Source organism: Catharus ustulatus, chromosome 25 (genome assembly GCF_009819885.2).
Source record: "Catharus ustulatus isolate bCatUst1 chromosome 25, bCatUst1.pri.v2, whole genome shotgun sequence".
NCBI lineage: Eukaryota > Metazoa > Chordata > Aves > Passeriformes > Turdidae > Catharus > Catharus ustulatus.
Genome location: NC_046245.1, coordinates 2,761,230 through 2,782,006, shown reverse-complemented (window position 1 = coordinate 2,782,006; position 20,777 = coordinate 2,761,230). Strand labels below are relative to the sequence as shown.

The window sequence follows — 20,777 nt, the reverse complement described above, 5'->3', positions numbered from 1 at the left end:
TGTGGTGACCCCGGCCAGGCTCAGGATGTGTCCCCTGGGCTGGCTGGGCGTGGCCACCCTGTGCTTGGGGACACTTTGGGCTGTCCCAGCCAAGGAGAGGAGGAAGGTGGAGAAGCCCAAGGCTGACCTGACCCTCTATGAAAACCTGGATTTGGACAACTACGACCTGAGCTTGGATAACTACGGGGACATCCTGGACCTGAGCAACTACGAGGAGCTCTACGACTACGGGGACCTTGTCCCCAAGGTGAGGGGGACACGGGGACTCAGAGGGGACAGGGGGACACAGGAGAGCCCCTGGCTGCATCCCAGGATGGGGATTTGGTGCCAGGGATGGATGTGGCACAGCAGGAGGAGCAGCCCTGGCAGCAGCAGCCCTGGCAGCTCTCCCGGAGCTGGGGGAGGTTTTACCCGAGCCAGAGCTCTGCCAGCTCTTTGTCCCCTGCCAGCTCGGATGTGAGGATTCCCTTGTCCCTCGGGGGCTCCTTCATCCCTGGGGGGTTCCTTCAAAGGATTCCTTCATCCCTCGGGAGTTCCTTCATCCTTTGAGGATTTCTTCATCCCTTGGAGATTCCTTCATTCCTCGGGGATTCCCTCATCCCTCAGGGGTTCCTTCATCCTTTGAGGATTCCTTCACCCCTCAGGGATTCCTTCATCCTTTGGGGGCTCCTTTGAGGGATTCCTTCATCCCTCTGGGATTCCTTCATCCCTCTGGGGTTCCTGTGTCCTATAGGGATTCCTTCATCCCTCGGGGTTCCTTCATCCCTCGGAAATTCCTTCAAGGGATTCCCTCATCTCTCGAGGATTCCCTCATCCCTCGGGGGGTCCTTCATCCTTCATCCTTCATCCTTCATCCTTCATCCCTTGGGGGTTCCTTCAAGGGATTCCCTCATCCCTTGGGGATTCCCTCATTCCTCGGGAATTCCTTCAACCCTCATCCTTTGGGGGCTCCTTCATCCCTTGGGGATTCCTTCAAGGAATTCCCTCATCCCTCTGGGATTCCCTTATCCTTTGGGGTTCCTTCAAGGGATTCCTTCATCATTCGGGGGTTCCTTCATCCCTCGGGGGTTCCTTTGAGGGATTCCTTCCTCCCTTGGGGATTCCCTCATCCCTCGGGGGTTCCTTTGAGGCACTCCTTCATCCCTCAGGGATTCCTTCAAGGGATTCCTTCATCTCTCAGGGATTCCTTCATCCTTCAGGTATTCCTTCGAGGCATTCCTTTGTCCTTCGGGGTTTCCTTCATCCCTCTGGGGTTCCTTTGAGGGATTCCTTCATCCCTCGGAGATTCCTTCATCCCTCCGGGTTTCCTGTATCCCTCTGGGGTTCCTTCATCCCTCATCCCTCGGGAATTCCTTCATCCCTTGGGGATTCCTTTATCCCTTGGGGATTCCTTCATCCTTTGGGGGTTCCTTCAAGGGATTCCTTCATCCTTCGGGGATTCTTTTGAGGCATCCCTTCATCCCTCTGTGGTTCCTTCATCACTCTGGGGTTCCTTCTTCCCTCTGGGATTCCTTCATCCCTCTTGGATTCCTTATTCCTTCTGGGGTTTCTTCCTCCCTCTGGGGTTCCTGTATCCCTCGGGGCCAGGGCGGTTCCCCGGAGATCCTGGGGAGTTTTCCAAGTAGGAATTAATGACCCCAACCCATCGCCCTGACCGGTGCCACCCACCCCGGAGGGGACAAGTGACAACCCCTCACACCCAGCTGTGCTTGCAGATCGAGGTTGGCACTTTGGCTCCTCGCCCTAAGGAGCCCAAAACCCTCCCAGAGCTGGGTGAAACCACGGTTGGAACCCCAAAACTGCAGCCCCCCAGCGGTGCTGACCCCGTGCCCTCAGCGCCCATCCCCGGGCAGGGTGAGTTGTGTTCATCCCCATCTCAAGGTGGAGTTTTTTTGGGGAAAAAAAGGGAATTCTTGTGCTGCCAGCAGCTCTTTGCAGGGTTTTAGGGTTGAATCTGCTCACACAGCGAGGCAGGAGGGCTGCAGAGAGAGAAATTTCTGCGGAAAAAAAAAGAACTCCAGCAAAGCAGCGACGCTTTAATGAGCAGAGACTCGGCGACGGTGGCAATTAGATTAGCGACAATTAAAATCCTGGAGCGAGGATAAATATCTTTATTCCTTTTCTGTCACTCCAGAGCGGGACAAATTAAGTGGGAGGGGAAAGGAAATTGGTGCTGAGCTGCTTTAAAGGGATGAGGAAGCTTGGGATGGAGCTGGGGGATCAGGGGCTTGGTTTTACCCCTCCTACCCCCCGTGCTGGGGGTTTTGGGGCAGCTGGGACCGATTTTTCTTGATCCCAAATGATTTTGCTTCCTCCAGTGGGAAAATGAAGGGGACCAGGAGAGCTTTGGGTGTAAAAAGCTGAATTTGGGAGCTTTGATCTCCCCTCCTCATCCTGCAGGAGGGATTTGATTGTGGGGTCTTGATTTATGGACAGGTTTTGGAGTGGGAGTTTCTGGTCCTTCCCTGGGTGGGGCTGGGACAGCTCTGGGTGTCACCAACTCTGTGTCACCAGGGTGTGGGAAGGGTGGGAAAATCCTGCTGCTTCTCTGGGGTATTTTATGGGGTCAGGGGGCTGGGACAGCTCTGGTGTCATGGACTTTGTGTCCCCACACTGTGGGCAAATCCCTGCGCTGTTCTGGGGTATTTTATGGGGTCAGGGGGAGTGTGACATCCCTGAGTGTCACACCCACAGCAGGGTGGATAGATCCCACTGTTCTGGGGTATTTTATAGGGTCGGGGGGGTGTGACATCCCTGGGTGTCCCAGCTCCATGTCCCCACAGCAGGGTGGGTAGATCCCACCATTCTGGGGTATTTTGTGGGGTCAGGGAGCTGTGACAGTTCTGTGTGTCACACCCCCAGCAGGGTGGGTAGATCTCACCATTCTGGGGTATTTTATGGGGTCAGGGGGCTGTCACCCACAGCAGGGTGTGTAGAACCCTGTTCTGGGATATTTTATATGGGGTCAGGGGGATGTCACCCACAACAGGGTGTGTAGAACCCTGCTCTGGGATATTTTATGGGGTCAGGGGGATGTCACCCACAGCAGGGTGTGTAGAACCCTGTTCTGGGATATTTTATGGGGTCAGGAGTGCTCCCCATGCCCAACCCTTCTCTCCACCCCAGCCCTGCCCTGCTGCCTGCTGTGCCTGTGCCTCGGCTCCTCCGTGTACTGCGACGACGCCGGCCTGGAGCGGATCCCGGCGCTGCCCCCGCACACCCAGTACCTGTACGCGCGCTTCAACCGCATCGGCGCCGTGCGCGACCGCGACTTCGCCGGCCTGGGTGAGCTGGGACACCCCGACCCCGAGAGGAAACCCAAAACCCCGAGCAGGGGGAATGGGAGAGTTCAAAAGAATTGAATTTCTGGGGTCTGATGAGGTTTGGGATGTTTAACGAGTGTGTTTGGGGTTTCTAGGGTTTTATAAGGTTAAATAATCAGGATATTTAACAGGTGTATTTGGAGTTTCTACCATTTTGTAAGGTTGATTATTTGGGATTTCTATAGTTTTATAGCATTGATTATTCAGGATATTCAACAGGTGTGTTTGGGATTTCTACAGTTTTATAAGGTTCAATAATTAGGATATTTAACGGGTGTGTTTGGGGTTTCTACCATTTTGTAAGGTTGATTATTTGGGATATTTAATGGGTGCATTTAGATTTCTGCCGGTTGATTATTCAGGATATTCAACAGGAGTATTTGGGGTTTCTACAGTTTTATAGCATTAATTATTTAGGATATTTAACGGGTGCATTTGGAATTTCTATAGTTTTATAGCATTGATTATTTAGGATATTCAACAGGTGTATATGGGGTTTCTACAGGCTTATAAGATTGATTATTTGGGGTATTCAACAGGTGTATTTCAGATTTCTACAGTTTTATAACATTGATTATTCAGGATATTTAACAGGCGTATTTGGGATTTCTACAGGTTTATAAGGTTGATTATTTAGGATATTTAATGGGTACATTTGGGATTTCTGCAGGTTTATAATGTTGGTTATTTAGGATATTCAACAGGTGCATTTGGGATTTCTATATTTTATAGCATTGATTATTTAGGATATTCAACGGGTGTATTTGGGGTTTCTACCATTTTGTAAGGTTGATTATTTGGGGTATTTAACGGGTACATTTGGATTTCTGCAGGTTGATAAGGTTGATTATTCAGGGTATTCAACAGGTGTATTTCAGATTTCTACAGTTTTATAACGTTGATTATTCAGGATATTCAACAGGCGTATTTGGGATTTCTACAGGTTTATAAGGTTGATTATTTAGGATATTTAATGGGTACATCTGAATTTTTGTAGGTTTATAAGGCTGATTACCTAGGATTTTTAATGGGTGTGTTTGGGGTTTCTACAGTTTTGTAAGGTTCAATTATTAGGATATTTAACAGGTGTATTTGGGGTTTCTACCATTTTGTAAGGTTGATTATTTGGGATATTTAACAGGTACATTTGGATTTCTGCAGTTTTATTTCTTTTATTTATGCAGGTTAATTAATTAGAATATTTAACAGGAGATTCAATTGTTCCAGCCCCACTCCTCATTGTAGATCCCCCCCTTGGAACAACCCTGAACAATATTTCAGGAATGTGTTTGGAGCTCAGCTCACTGTTCTAGAATCTGAGAGAAAACTGGGAAAAGGCAGAGTTAGTTAAGGAGCTGTGTAATAACCATCTACAGAGCTACAAATCTATGGAAAATGCATTAAAAAAAACCATTTTTTGGCAAGGGGAGGAAAATTGGGAATATTTAGAAAATCTAGAAAATTTTTTGAGCTTTCTATGCTTTCTGGAGATCACTGCCAGACCTGAGGCTTTGGAGAAGCTCCCAAATTTGAGTGATGGAGGTAAAATCTCAGGTTTGTAATTAAACAGAAGCGTGTGCTTTCACATGGTGAAGAGCTGGGAATTTGAGATTTTGTACCACCACTGTTAGAAGAAAAAAACCAGGATTTGGATGTGGAAAGAGGGGAATAAACCCTGCTGGCTTTGTCCCTCTTTCCTCATTTCAGAGCAGCTGAAGCACATCGACCTGAGCAGCAATTCCATCCGGCGGGTGGACGACGACGCGTTCCGGATGCTGCCCGGCCTGCGGGAGCTGCTGCTGCCTGAGAACCTCCTGGGGGCCCTGCCCGAGCTACCCCGCAGCCTGGAGCGCCTGGATGTGCGCAGGAACCGCATCCCCAGCGCCGGGCTGCGCCCCGAGGCTTTCCGCGTGCGTCCAGAACCCGCGAGGGGCTGGGCAGGGCTGGGAATAAGGGCATGTCTTAGTTTGGAGGACAGGTGTCTACTGAGAAAGGCAGGAACCTCTCTCTGAAATGGAGAATGTAAATCCCCTCCCTCTAAATAATTATAATTTTGAAATCAATAGGTTTTCAGGCAAAGATATGGGAATAGGAATAACAGTTCTGTACTAGGGAAATTAAAATAGAAATACAGAACTACAAAGAACAAACCCCAAACCCTGACACAGTCAGAGTACAACCTGACACCCGTCAGGCAGGGTGTTGGCAGCAGTCCCATTCCATGGTGGCTGCATCCTCCTGCAGTGACAGATGTGGCTCAGTTGGAGCAGTGCTCCTGTACAAGGTGCAGTTTCCCTCTAAAGCTCCAGTGGTGATGTGGAGAAATCCGGTTTTCCTCTGGAGTCCAGTGGAGAAAGGGGCTCCCTTAGTGTCCCAAAACCTCTGTTTTTATCTTGGTAAGAAATGTTGGGCTCTTTCCCCTGGCTGGAGCAACTTCCAATGGGATGCAGTAATTTTATCAGTGCCACAGTGGGACTCAATGGCCATGAGCAGAAAATGACTGGCTGGAGGAAGGATGGGTTGTGAAAAGATAAAGAACACTGCCCCAGCTGGTTTATAAACATGGCCATGAACAGGAGATATCCCATGAGATAAAGAACACTGCCCCAGCTGGTTTATAAACCATGGCCATGAACAGGAGATATCCCATGAGATAAAGAACACTGCCCCAGCTGGTTTATAAACCATGGCCATGAACAGGAGATATCCCATGAGATAAAGAACACTGCCCCAGCTGGTTTATAAACCATGGCCATGAACAGGAGATATCCCATGAGATAAAGAACAATGCCCTGCCTGGTTTCCATGGATGCCCATTAGCAGAATATCTCACACAGAGATCAGGATCACTGCCCCACCCTCAGCAGATGCTGATAGAACAGATTCCTTTGATCACATCCTCTATTGTTACCCAAGACAGAGGGAGCAGGTTTTGGGGGGCAGGTTTAGGGGGCAGGTTTGGGGGGTTTCATTGGTTCGTCTCTGTGGGGTTTGTATCTGTTTGGGTTCATCTTTAGGAGGTTCATTTTTGGAGGGTTCATCTCTTGGGGGTTCATGGGTTCATTTCTAGGGGGCTTCATGTCTAGGAAGGTTCATCTTTTGGGGCTTCATCTCTAATGGGTCATCTCTAGGGGGTTCATTCATCTCTAGGGGTTCATCTTTAGGGGGGTTTATCTCCAGTGGGGATGATCTCTGTTTGGGTTCATCTCTAGGGTTTCATCTCTATGGGTTTCGTCTCTCAGGGGTTTATCTCTAGGGTTTCTCCTCTGCCCTCTCCTACAGGACCTGAAGCAGCTGCAGTTCCTCCATCTCTCTGATAACCAGCTGGATTTCATCCCAGTGCCCCTCCCCGAGAGCCTGCGCTCGCTGCACCTGCAGGTGGGATGGGTGTGTCTGTACCTGAGCCCTCTGAGCCCTCCTCGTCATCCCCCTTCTCCTCATCCTCCTCCTCCTCCTCCTCCTCCTCCTCCTCCTCCTCCTCATCCTCATCCTCATCCTCATCCTCATCCTCATCCTCTTCTTCGTGTCCTGGCCCTGGCCTTGGTCCTCCTTATTCTGGGCCTGGACCTGGGCCTGGGCCAGGTCCTCGTCCCTTTGAGTCAGATTTGTCTCTTTTCCTGTACCTCCAGAATGGGGTTTACCTGAGTTTAGCAGATTCCTCATCCTTGTCCTTGTTCTCGTCCTCCTCCTCGTCCTCCTCCTCTTCATTGTCCTGGTCCTGTTTTTGCTCCTGCTCCTTTTCCTTCTCCTTGTCCTTTTATTTGTCCTTGTCCTGGTCCTCTTCTTGGTCCTGGTCCTGATCCTGGTCCTAGTCCTGCTCCTGCTCCTTTTCCTTCTCCTTGTCCTTTTACTTGTCCTGCTCCTGCTCCTGCTCCTTTTCCTTCTCCTTCTCCTTTTACTTGTCCTGGTCCTGATCCTGGTCCTGGTCCTGGTCCTGCTCCTGGTCCTGCTCCTGCTCCTGCTCCTGCTCCTTTTCCTTCTCCTTGTCCTTTTACTTGTCCTTGTCCTTGTCCTTGTCCTTGTCCTTGTCCTTTTTTCCTGCTTCTACTCCTTGTCCTTTTCCTGGTCCTTGTCCTGGTCCTGGTCTTGCTCCCGCTCCTGCTCCTTTTCCTTCTCCTAGTCCCTTTCCCTTTCCCTTTCCCTGCCCCCATTCCTCCTCCTCCTCCTCCTCCTCCTCCTCTCCCTGTCCCCCCACTCTGACCCAGCTCTGCCCTTTCCCGTCTCTCCCAGAACAACAACATCCGGACGATGCACGAGGACACGTTCTGTGACAGCCAGGACCAGGGCCAGATCCGCCGGGCGCTCGAGGACATCCGCCTGGACGGGAACCCCATCAACCTCAGCCTCTTCCCCAACGCCTTCTTCTGCCTGCCCCGCCTGCCCACCGGCCGCTTCTCCTGAGCCCCCAGGCTGGGAGTGCAGGGAAACGCTCCCACGTCCTGCCCCAGAGCTGCTGCTCCCTGGAAAATGTGCTTAAATGGGATTAAAGTGGGGGAAAATTGGGTTAAATGTGGTTAGATGTGGTTAGATGTGGTTAGATGTGATTAAAGTGGGGGGAAATGTGGTTAAAGTGGAGCAAAATGGGGTTAAATGTGGTTAAAGTGGAGCAAAATGTGGTTAAACGTGGATAAAGTTGGGCAAAATGTGGTTAAACGTGGATAAAGTTGAGCAAAATGAAGTTAAATGTGGATTAAAATGTGGTTAAATGTGGTTAGATGTGGTGACATGTGGTTAAAGTGGAGCAAAATGTGGTTAAACGTGGATAAAGTTGAGCAAAATGTGGTTAAAAGTGGATGAAAACATGGTTAAGTGTTGTTAGATGTGGTGAAATGTGGTTAAACGTGGATAAAGTTGAGCAAAATATGGTTAAATGTGGATTAAAATGTGGTTAAATGCGGTTAGATTTGGTGAAATGTGGTTAAAGTGGAGCAAAATGTGGTTAAATGTGGTTAAAGTGAAGGCATTTCACCCCCAGTGTGAGCTCAGTGCTGGGGCAAACGCAGCAGGGAGGAATAAAAATAAAATAAAATAAAATAAAATAAAGATTTGTTTGAAATGCATTCAAAGCCTTGTTCTTGAAAGCCTGGCCCAGCCCCAGCCCTTTTCTGGAGTTTGCAGAGATGGGATTTCCCTGTGTCCCATTTCCTCCTCCATTCCCTCCCAGGAAAATCTGGGGGTTCCTGGCTGGGGATCCAGAGCTGGATTTCTCCAGGGAAATAACATTCCAGCCATCCCTGGTGTGATGTGTCCCCTGGGCTGTCCCCAGCAGGGTGTGGCACATCCAGGTGTCACCTCTGGGCACAGCTGGGCTGTCCCCAAAGAGGATAAAATGGGAAATCCCCACCTGGGGCATCCGGAATCTTCCATGCCCTGATCCCAGACCCGCTGCAGCGCTGGGAACGGGGACTGGGAGCTGTGCTGGGCCAGGGGGGGATCCCAGCACCCCTGGGTGAAAGGGCACCCATGGATTTGGGATGGCATCTGTGGATTTGGGACGGCATCCATGGATTGGGGATTGTATCCATGGGTTTGGGACTGTATCCATGGATTTGGGATGGAATACCTGGATTTGGGGTGGTGTCCATGGATTAGGGACAGTATCCATGGGTTTGGGACTGTATCCATGGATTGGGGATGGTATCCATGGATTGGGGATGGCATCTATGGATTGGGAATTGTATCCATGGATTTGGGATGGCATCCATGGATTGGGGATGGTATCCATGGATTGGAGATGGTATCTATGGATTGGGAATTGTATCCATGGATTGGGGATGGTATCCATGGATTGGGGATGGTATCCATGGATTGGGGATTGTATCCATGGATTTGGGACAGTATCCATGGGTTTGGGATGGCATCCATGGATTGGGGATTGTATCCATGGATTTGGGATGGCACCCCTGGGTTTGGGGTGGTATCCATGAATTAGGGACAGTATCCCTGGACTTGGGAGGGCACCCCTAGATTTGGGACAGTATCCATGGATTTGAGATGGTATCTCTGGATTTGGGACAGTATCCATGGATTGGGGATTGTATCCATGGGTTTGGAACTGTGGAGAAACCTGGAGATCCTCGAGTCCAACATCCCCCCAGGAGCAGCAGGAGAACCCCTGGGATGGGGCTGAAATCCCCAGATCCTCCAGCAGGAGCTGCCGAGCGCTGGGAGGGATTTCTGTGCTGTGCTTTCATCCCTCACGTTTTCATCCCCATGTAACAAACACTGCGAGGGGGATGAGACATCCCTGGAAAATCCAAACTCTGAACACCACGGGGCTCAGCCCCAATCCCTGGAAAATCCAAACTCTGAACTGAACACTGAGCTCAGCCCACATCCCTGGAAAATCCAAACCCTGAACTGAACACAGAGCTCAGCCCCAATCCCTAGAAAATCCAAACCTTGAACCGAAACACTGACCTCAGCCCACATCCCTGGAAAATCCAAACTCTGAACTGAAACCACAAAATTCAGCCCCAATCCCCAGAATCCAAACCCTGAACACCATGGAGCTCAGCCTCAATCCTTGGAGAATCCAAACCTTGAACCAAAACACGGAGCTCAGCCTCAATCCCTGGAAAATCCAAACTCTGAACCGAGATCAAAGAGCTCAGGCCTCAATCCCTGGAGAATCCAAACCCTGAACTCAAACCACAGAGCTCAGCCCACATCCCCAAAATTTAAACCCTGAACTGAACACAGAGCTCAGTTCCAGCCCCTGGAAAATCCAAACCCTGAACTGAAACCACAGAGTTCAGCCTCAATCCTTGGAGAATCCAAACCCTAAACTGAAACACTGAGCTCAGCCCACATCCCCAAAATTTAAACCCAGAACACCACAGAGCTCAGCCCACATCCCTGGAGAATCCAAACCCTGAACACCACGGGGCTCAGCCCACATCCCCAAAATCCAAACCCAGAACACCACAGAGCTCAGCCCACATCCCCAGAATCCAAACCCAGAACACCACGGAGCTCAGCCCACATCCCCAGAGGCTGGGGAAGCACCTGAAGGCGGTTGGAGAAAATTTTGGAAGAGGATCCTGCTCTTCATCCACAGGGACCTGGAGCCTGTGGCGCTGAAGAGGAGCGTGGCCACCTCCTCTCACCCCTTTTCTGTCCCAAACCCAGCTCAGGTGTGGATTGTCGACCCAAAATCCTTGGGAAATGCGAGTCTGGAGTTGTTTTATCCGAAATTCCAGCATTTGTTGTCGTGTCAGCCTTGAGGCAGCTCTGCCTACGGATCTGCTGTCCCCACATCTTCCTCCATCCCCATCCACCCTCCCAACACCTTCCCACCCTCCTTTATCCCCCAGATCCCATGGGATGGAGCCCCCAAATCCAAACCCAGCCCCGGCTCTGCCTCTCCAGAGCTCTGGAAAATGTGGGAACCCCCCCATTCCAAGAGAGACAGTGCCCGTAAATCTCAACTCTCCTGCAGCAAATCCCCCTCGGAGCGACTCATTTCTGTTGGAAAAATTGGGATTTCTGCAGCGGGATGGAATTGGTCGCATTTTCCTTCGCGTTTGTCCCGCTAGAGGGCAAAGGAGGAGTGTGGGGAGTGCCGGACCTTCCCTCCGCTCCTGCGGGATTTGGGAATGGCCCCGGGACTGGGAATTATCAGGGAAGGGCTCAGAGGAGCTGCAGGAGGCTGGGTTGAGGCAGGAGGGTGAGGGCAGGGCAGGGATGGCTCCAGGATTGACAGAAATCCCAAATTTCCGAGCTCTGAGGGGGCAGAGCTGAGGTTCAGGGCCGGTGTCAGCCTTGAGTGGCTTTGGGGTCACTGTCACCAGGGAGGAGGGACCAGGATGGGGCAGGAAGGACCCTGGAGGGACCCCCGAGCTGGGGTTGGTTTTGGGGGCTCGGTTATTGATTATTGGGGCAGTTATTGATCGTGTCTTGTCCCCAGGCTGTCCCGAGCAGCGGGATCCTGTCCTGGAGCAGGAGCGGGGCTCAGAGCATCCCTGTCCTGCCCTCCATCCCTCCTCCCTCGCCCGGGGAGCATTTCCTGGCTCTCCTCCCTCCTCCGTGCTCGCTGAGCAGCTCAAGGTCACCTTCCCTCGGATTGTCACGGATTGATCGCCCGGCTGTGCCAGCGCAGCCGAGCCCCGCCAGCGCCGCATCCTGCAGCTCTGGCTGCTCCATATGGGCCCCCTCCCCCTCCTCTCCTCCTCATCTTCCTCCTCTCATCCTCCTCCTCCTCACCTTCCTCCTCCTCCTCCATCCCGCCCTCCCCGCTCCGTTCCCAGCCCCGCCACCAAAACACAAATTCGCCGAATTTTCCGAGCCCTGGAGAGCGGGATCTGTGTGACAGCCCTGGGGGCTCTGTGTGACATCCTTGATAGACTCTGTGTGACATCCTTGGGGGACAGTGTGCGACACCCCTGGGGGCTCTGTGTGACATCCTTGATAGACTCTGTGTGACATCCTTGGGGGACAGTGTGCGACACCCCTGGGGGCTCTGTGTGACATCCTTGATAGACTCTGTGTGACATCCTTGGGGGACAGTGTGCGACACCCCTGGGGGCTCTGTGTGACATTCCTGGAAGGCTCTGTGTGATATCCCCAGGAATCAGTGTGTGACACCACTGGAGGACAGTGTGTGACATCCCTGGGGGCTCTGTGTGATACCCCTGGGGGACTCTGTGTGACACCCCTGAGGGACAGTGTGTGACACCCCTGGGGGACAGTGTGTGACACCCTTGGGGGACAGTGTGTGACATCTCTGACAGACTCTGTGTGACATCCCTGGGGGACAGTGTGTGACACTCCTGAGGGACAGTGTGACACTCCTGAGGGCTCTGTGTGACACCCCTGGGCACTGTGTGACATCCCTGGGGACCCTGTGTGTGTCCAGGAGCTCCCACCTCCAGGTCCCACATTCCCAATTCCCTCTCCCTGCTCCTCTCCCACATTTCCTCTCCCTTTTTACCCACCAGGAGCCACCGGGTGTCCTTTGGCCACCACGTGGGGACAGAGCTGTCCCCTGGTGTCCCTTTGTCCCAGGGCCTGCTCAGGGGCATGAACAGGGAGGGAGGATGGAATTTTCAGCCTCAGGGATGTGAACAGGGAGGGAGGATGGAATTTTCAGGACAAGGGATGTGCACAGGGAGGGAGGATGGAATTTTCATCCTCCTGGGCCTGGAAAATCTGGGAAGATCCCCCAGAATGACCAAAACCTCATTTCCCTGCCTCAATCCCAATGGGCTCTTTTGGGGTCATTAATTCCCTTTGGGAATTAACAGATTATTCTGATTATTGATGGTGCTGCTCCAATTCCTGACTTTTCCCATTTTTTCCCCAGGATATCCCAGCGCTGGGATTGATTAGGTGGGAGCAGGGGATGGAAGGGCTGCCCATGAATTATCCCTGAGGTGCTGACAGCTCCCAGGAAAACCCAACAATGGGAATGGGAATGGGAATGGGAATGGGATGGGGGGAACACCCTGAGCTTCACCACTGAAAAACAACAACAAAAAAAAAAAAAAAAGAAAAAGAAAAAAAGGAGGAGGGAAAAACTCAGCAAAACGCAGCAAACACATTCCTTGTTTTTTCACCTTTTTTTTTTCCCCCCACATCCCCCTCCCCCTCGAATTGTGTAAAAATAATCCGTAAAAATTCAGATTTCTCCACCTCAGCCCCCTCCCTGCAGCATTCCCAAGGGACTGGGGGTTCCTGCAGCATCCCGGGGTTTTCCTGCATTTCTCCGGGCTGGGGATCCCGTGCCCTGAGGGCTCCTGGCTGGGGGATGAGGTCGCCACGCCGATATTTTTAGCAGCCACGCGTTAGGTGCTGACAACAGGAGCAGCCTGGGAAAGGCTCCGGGAGGGGGGAAGTGTGAATTCCCGGGATGAGCCCGGCTCCAGCTCGGGGAGCAGCTCCGAGGGGCTGGGTTTGGGCTTCAGGGGTTCAGGCTTGCTGGGCTGGGGGGGAGATGGCCAGTGGTGGCCCTGTGACAGTGTCACCTCCAAAATTTGGGATGTTCTCCCACCCTGCTGTGCTCCCAACCCAAAAAACTCCTGGATGTCCTGGACGTCCTGGAGCAGGGAAAATTATCTTCCTATTCCCAGGGGATCATCTCCTGTCTGGGCATGGAGAAATGAGAAATGGAGAATGGGGATGGGAATGGGAATGGGAATGGGAATGGGGAATAGGAATGGGGAATGGGAATGGGAACGGGGAATGGGAATGGGGAATGGGAATGGGAATGGGGAATGGGAATGGGGAATGGGAATGGGAATGGGGAATGGGAATGGGGAATGAGGATGGGGATGGGGAATGAGGATGGGGATGGGAATTCCTGGGGAGGGGAGCCCGGGATGAGCCCGGCTCCAGCTCGGGGAGCAGCTCCAAGGGGCTGGGTTTGGGGTTCAGGCGTTCAGGGCTGGGGGGGAGGATGGTCAGTGGTGGCCTTGTGGCAGTGTCACCTCCAAAATTTGGGATGTTGTCCCACCTTGATGTGTTCCCAACCCAAAAACTCTTGGATCCTGGACGTCCTGGAACAGGGAAAATTATCTCCCTATTCCTAGGGGATTATCTCCTGTCTGGGCATGGAGAAATGAGAAATGGAGAATGGGGATGGGGATGGGAAATGGGAATGAGGAACGGGGAATGGGGATGGGATGGGGATGGGGATGGGATGGGATGGGGATGGAGATGGGAATGAGGATGGGAATGAGGAATGGGAATGGGAATGTGGATGGGAATTGGAAATGGGAATGAGGAATGGGGATGGGAATGGGAATGGAAAATGGAAATTCGAGAACAGCTCTTCCATGTTGCAATCCCGGCTTTTCCAAGACCCAGATCCATCATCCCGACAGGCACGAGGCTCTGCCCCATTGTGAATTCAGAGTTCCCCCATTTTATTTAAATTTATTTTGTTTGTTTGTTTTAATTTGACCTAAATCCAAGCTCTTCCAGACAGGATTTGGGGTGGTTTTTGGGGGGATTCTCTTCTCAGGAGGGGTTTTGGGGTGGTTTTTGGGGGATGCTGAGCTCAGGAGGGGTTTTGGGATGGTTTTGGAGGGGATGTTGAGCTCAGGAGGGGTTTTGGGGTGGCAGCAGCCGCCGTGTGGGGGATCTGAGCAGGAGGAGGGGAGCTCTGATTGATGTGTGGTTTTAAAATAACCACACAGAGCCTGGATCTTCCCTTTCTGTGGGATGTGGAAAAGCTGCAGAGGGGGAAGAGAGAGAAACAGGATCGCTAATTTATGATCAGAGAAACGCTGGAGCTGGGAGATCGCAGGGAAAGGACCTGGCTGAGGAGAAATCTCTTTTCTCCAGGGTTTTTCCAGAGCTGGTTTAACCCAAATTTCTGCTCCAGGAATTATTCCTGCTCTGGGAACTTTGGTTTTTCCTGACCCTGCCCTTGGGGTGCCATTCCCTGGGAGGATTTGGGGACACTGCCAGGTCTCTTTTTGCTGTATGATTTTTTTTTTTGGGATGGGGATGTTCTTTGTACACTCAGAGCAGGGTGGAGGGATTGGAATTTCCACATCCCAGAGGATTTTCCTGCTTCTCCTCCTCCTCCTCTGCCTGTTCTCACTGTCCCCAACTCTGTCCCCTCCCTCCCCAGGTCACCAGGGCAGCTCCAACCCCTCCCCAGCAAATGAGAATCGATGGCTGCGCTCACGAGTTATCGATCCCTGGGGGATCAATGAATTCCTGATGGGGTGGGAAAGGCCGGGAATGCCTCTGCACCTTTTCAATAAACTTATTTATCTTTTAAATAGACTTATTTGTCTTTTAAGTCGATTTATTTGTCTTTTAAGTATATTTGTTTGGGGTTTAAGTCGATTTATTTGGTTTTTAACTCGATTTATTTGGGTTTTAACTCGATTTATTTGGCATTGGAGCTGCTGGAAGCGGTTCCCGGTGGGAGCTGTTTTTTTGGGAGGGGTGGATTTTGGGATTTCAGGAATTTCTGAAGGATCCCCTTCACCTCTGCCATTAAAGCCTTTTTTTTTATCCCCTAAAATTCCATCAGGATCTGGCGCTGATCACCAATTTGGGGGAAATTCATCGTCTCGGGTGGCCCTCGCTGCCACCCCCGATGTCACCGGGGGTTTTGTCCTTGTCACCTCCACCCCTCGGGCGTGTCCTGATGGAATCCAAATCAATAAATATCCGGGAATGGGGATAAAATCCCCATTAATGGAATAAATGTGGGGACAGAGCTATGAATCTGCTCCCCCTGAAATCAGAAAATTCGGCTTTGAATCATTAATTAACGGGAATTTGGGAATCTGTCCCACTTGGGAGAGGGGTTGAGATTCAGGGGAATTCTTTATCCTGCCCTAAACCAGGAAAAAAAAGGTGAAAATTGAGATTAAGAGGGGAAATTCCCGCTCTGGCCCATCCCGATTTTTTCCTGCAGGGATTGAGAGTGGCAGGGGAGGGAGGGAGGGGAGCTCCGGTGCCATTAAGAGAGGAAAAAAAAAATAAAAATCAATTTATAATCGTGGCCCCCATCGATCTGTGCTGTTCCCTGCACTGGGAGCAGATGGAGAATTCCAGAGCTGGGATTGTCCTGGTTTGGAGGACAGGTGTGTGCTGAGAAATGGAGAATGTAAACCCCCTCCCTCCAAATTATTATCATTTTGAAATCAAGGGGCTTTCAGGCAAAGATATGGGAATAGGAATAACAGTTCTGTACTAGGGAAATTAAAATAGAAATACAGCACTACAAAGAACAAACCCTAAACCCCATGGATCCCATCCCATCAATCCTAAAAATCCCATAAATCCCATCCCATCTCATCCTATAAATCCCATCCCATAAATCCCATAATCCCATCCTATCCCATAAATCCCATAAATGCCATCCTATCCCATGGATCCCATCCCATCAATCCCACAAATCCCATCCCATTCCGTCCCATTCCATCCCATCCCATCCCATAAATCCCATCCCATCTCATCCCATCCCATCTTATCTCATAAAACCCATCCCATCTCATCCTATAAATCCCATCCCATAAATCCCATAAATTCCATCCCATCCCATCCCTTAAATCCCATAAATCCAATATATCTCATAAATTCCATCCCATAAATCCCATTCCAAAAATCTCATAAACCCCATCAATCCCATCCCATCAATCCCATCCCATATATCCCATAAATTCCATCCCATAAATCCCATAAATCCCATAAATCCCCTAAATCCCATCCCATATATCCCATAAATTCCATTAATCCCATAAATCCCATAAATCCCATCCCATAAATCCCATATATCCCATAAATCCCATCGCATAAATCCCATAAATCCCATAAATCCCATCCCATTCCCTGCCCCATTTGCACAACCAACCCCTCAGGGATTCCTCCAACCCCTCTGGGATTTTTTTCCTTGGATCAGCTCCAACCCCTGGGGTCATTCCCAAACATCCCCAGGTTTTTCTGTAGGATCCTGCCCGTTCTCCATCCCAAAACCTTTGTCCCCTAAATCCCCAAACATTTTCATCCTCATCCTTCCTGAATCCTGGGGGTGGTGGCTTTTTTGGGGATTTTTTGTTGTTTTGTTTTGTTTTGGTTTTTTGGGGTTTTTTTCCCCTTGGGATTTCACCTCCACATTTTCATCCTCATCCTTTCTTAAACCTGGAGTTTTTTGGGGTTTTTTTTGGGTTAGGTTTTTTTTTTGTGTGTGTGGTTTGTTTTTTGGGGTTTGGTTGGTTGGTTGGTTGGTTGGTTGGTTTGGTTTTTTTGGGGTTTGGGGGTTTTTTTTGTTTGTTTGTTTTTTTGGGTTTTGGGTTTTTTTCCCCCTTGGGATTTCGCCTCCACATTTTCATCCTCGTCCTTTTTTGATCCTGGGTTTGGTTTTTTCTTTTTTTTTTTTTTTGTTTGTTTGTTTTTTTGGTTTTTGTTTTTTTTTTCCCTTGGGATTTCCTCAGGGATTTCACTCCCATTTTTCCCCCTCGACCTCCTTTCAAAATCACTTCCCTGAGAACTTTAGCACAGAAAGAAAAAAATAAAAACCAGGGGGAAAGAAGAACCAGCCCCTTATTCCGAGGCTGCTCTGGCTCTTTTTCCAGTCACAAGGGTGAGCTGGAGCAAAACTTTCCATCCCCGGCAGGGATGGAGAGAGGGGGAGGGAGAAGGAACCAACCCTAAAAAAAAAAAGTTTAAACTTCCCAAAAAAACAATAAATAAATCAGCAAAACCAGCGCTTTTCCCTGTGTTTTTTGGGGGGAAAATCCGGGAGTTTGTGGCTTTAAGCAGGAGGTGGGAGGGGTGAGGGGATGGAAAATGAATTGGGGTAAATTTTGGTGGTTTTGGATTTTTCCTGTTTTTAGGGAGCCATCCCCGATCCCAGCGTTGGGCACCCTGAAATCCAGGGAGTGAGGGGATTTTCTGGGAGAGGCAGAAATGTGGTTTAAATTCTGTAACAGCCTCAGAATTCCAGGAATTGGGATTTGGGAACACCCAGGAGTCCAGACTGTGGGATCACTCAGGAATTGGGATTTGGGATCATCCAGGAATTGGGATTTGGGGATCATTCAAGGAATTAGGATTTTGGGATCACTCAGGAATTGGGATGGTGGGAATACACAGGAATTGGGAATTTGGGATCACTCAGGAATTGGGGTTTGGGATCACTCAGGAATTAGGATTTTGGGATCTCTCGGGATTTGGGATTGTGGGAACACCCAGGAATTGGGATTTTAGAATCACCCAGAAACTGGGATTTGGGGAACACCCAGGAATTAGGATTTGGGGATCACACAGGAATTGGGAATTTGGGATCACTCAGGAATTGGGATTTTGGAACACCCAGGAATTGGGATTTGGGAACACTCAGGAATTGGGATTGTGGAATCACCCAGTAATTGGATTTTGGGATCACCCAGGAACTGGGAATTTGGGAACACTCAAGAATTGGGATTTTGGGATCACTCAGGAATTGGAATTTTGGGATCTCTCAGGATTTGGGATTTTGGAATACCCAGGAATTGGGAATTAGGGAACAGCCAGGAACTGAGACTGTGGGAACACTCGGGAATTGGGATTTGGGGATCACTCAGGAATTGGGACTGTGGGAACACTCAGGAATTGGGATTTTGGGACCACCCAGGAATTGGGAATTAGGGAACACCCAGGAGTTGGGATTTGTGGATCACTCAGGAGCTGGGATTTTGGGTCACTCAGGAATTGGGATTGTGGGAGCATCCAGGAATTGGGATTTTGCGATCATCCAGAAATTAGGATTTGGGAACATCCAGGAACTGGGATTTGGGAACATCCAGGAACTGGGATTTGGGAACACACAAGAACTGGGATTTTGGGATCACACAGGAATTGAGATTGTGGGATAACTCAGGAACTGAGATTGTGGGATCACTCAGGAATTGGGATTTGGGCATCACCCAGGTACTGGGATTGTGGGAACACTCAGGAACTGGGAATTTGGGAACGCTCAGGAATTGGGGTTTGGGAACACCCAGGAATTGTGGGAACACCCAGGAATTGGGATTTGGGATCACTCAAGAATTGGGATTTGGGAATCACTCAGGAATTGGGATTGTAGGAACAGTCAGGAATTGAGATTTTGGGATCATTCAAGGAATTAGGATTTTGGGATCACCCAGGAATTGGGATGGTGGGAATACACAGGAATTGGGATTGTGGGATCACACAGGATTTGGGATTTTGGAATACCCAGGAATTGGGATTTTGGGATCACCCAGGAACTGGGATTTGTGGATCACTCAGGAATCGGGAATTTAGGGATCACCCAGGAATTGGGACTGTGGGAACACCCAGGAATTGTGGGAACACCCAGGAACTGGGATTTTGGGATCACTCAGGAATTGGGATTGTGGGATCACACAGGAATTGTGGGAACACCCTGGAATTGGGATGGTGGGAATACACAGGAATTGGGATTGTGGGATCACTCAGGAATTGGGATTATGGGAACAGCCAGGAATTGGGAATTTGGGAGAGATGGGGTCAGGCGCTGCTTTTCCAGCTGGGAATTTTCTGGGAGCTCCCGAGAGGCCTCGCAGGGGGAAGGGAGGTTTGGCCATCGCGATTTTTTGGGGGAATTTTTGCTCTGCAGAATCTTTGCCTTGACCGGGAGCACCCAGGGCTGCTCGGGAGGGGAAAAATCCTGAATCCCCAGCCTGGATATCCCAGAGCAACGGGGACAAAATTCCAGGCTCCTGGAACTGCTCCAGGGAAAGCTCCGGGGACAGCAGGGACAGCCTTAAAAGGGGTGACAAGAGCAGAGGTGGCAATTCCCCAAAAATCCCCTCCCGCATCCATCTCATTCACCCGGGATGTCCCCAAATTCCACGGGGACAAGTCCTGGCTGTGACATCAGCACCCAAAATCTCTCTCCCAGCTTTCCTGGGATTGCTGGATGTGGTTTGAATTGTTAAAGTGGGAATGCTGAGGGATGAAAATCCTCCCTGGGGACACGGAAATTCCCCGGAGACGCCTTTGATCCCTTCAGGAAAGTGGAGCGTGGAGCAAATTATTTATAAATTCTGTAAGTCCTGAAATAGAGTCGGGAATTTGGAAAAACAGAGGGGGGGGAAATGAGGGGAAAAGAGGGATAAAATAAGGAATAATGGGGAGTAAGATAAGGAAAAAAGGGGAATAAGATAAGGAAAAAAGGGGAATAAAATTAGGAAAAATGAGGAGTAAGATAAGGAAAAAAGGGGAATAAAATAAGGAAAAATGGGGAGTAAGATAAGGAAAAAGGGGAATAAGAAGGAAAAAAGGGAATAAGATAAGGAAAAATAAAAATAGAGAGAAGTGGACAAATGAATGCAGGAGAAAAGAAACATCCATGGATTTGCCAAGGGAAGGGTCTGAAGTGGGAATTGTCCCCAAAGTGGCTTTTCCAGGGGTTCCAAAGGTTCTGAGGGGTGTGGGATGGAGCCGGTGACATTCCCTGCCCCAAATCCCGCTGATTTTTAACCCCCTCACCCCCTCCGCCCACCATGGGGACACCCAGGGCAGGGTGACATTCCTCAGAGCTTTTCCCACCTGGATTTATGGCCTCAAACCCTTCCGGTTTTTTTTTAAGGTCGTTTTGTCGCCGCCACCCCGAGTGCCAGCGGGGCCGGGTGGCACCGCCAGCTGCAGGGGACAATCCAGGTGGCACCGGCTGCTCCCACACCCCGCGATTTTCCCGCATCCAGAGTTGATTCCGTGCTGTGGGATGGTGAAATGTCCCTTCCCTGTCATCCCCTCCCGGTTTATTTTAGGATTTTTCGCGGCTCGTGCTGCCACGGGACTCTCCGGGAGCCCACGGTGTCCCTGCGTGTCCCTCCCCGCCACCCCCAGCCCATCCCTGAGCTTCCATCAGCTCCGGGAAGCAGCTCCATAAATCACCGCAGAGCCGGGAAATTAAAATCGTTGCGGTGATAAATGGGGTTTATTTCGATTTTAAGGAGCGGGATCACGGAAAGAGCAGCGAGGGAGCAGGAAAAGGAGGAG

General features: G+C 50.4%; 1 protein-coding gene across 1 annotated transcript; it reads left to right on the top strand.

Annotated features, from left to right (window-relative positions):
• The first annotated feature begins 25 nt into the window (after window positions 1-25).
• On the top strand, window positions 26-7,724 carry OPTC (opticin). Its single transcript, XM_033080367.1, has 6 exons — window positions 26-247; window positions 1,716-1,854; window positions 3,127-3,285; window positions 5,031-5,233; window positions 6,606-6,701; window positions 7,554-7,724. Exons 1-6 carry the CDS (start codon window positions 26-28, stop codon window positions 7,722-7,724), a joined length of 990 nt encoding a protein of 329 aa, XP_032936258.1.
• Window positions 7,725-20,777: the final 13,053 nt, after the last annotated feature.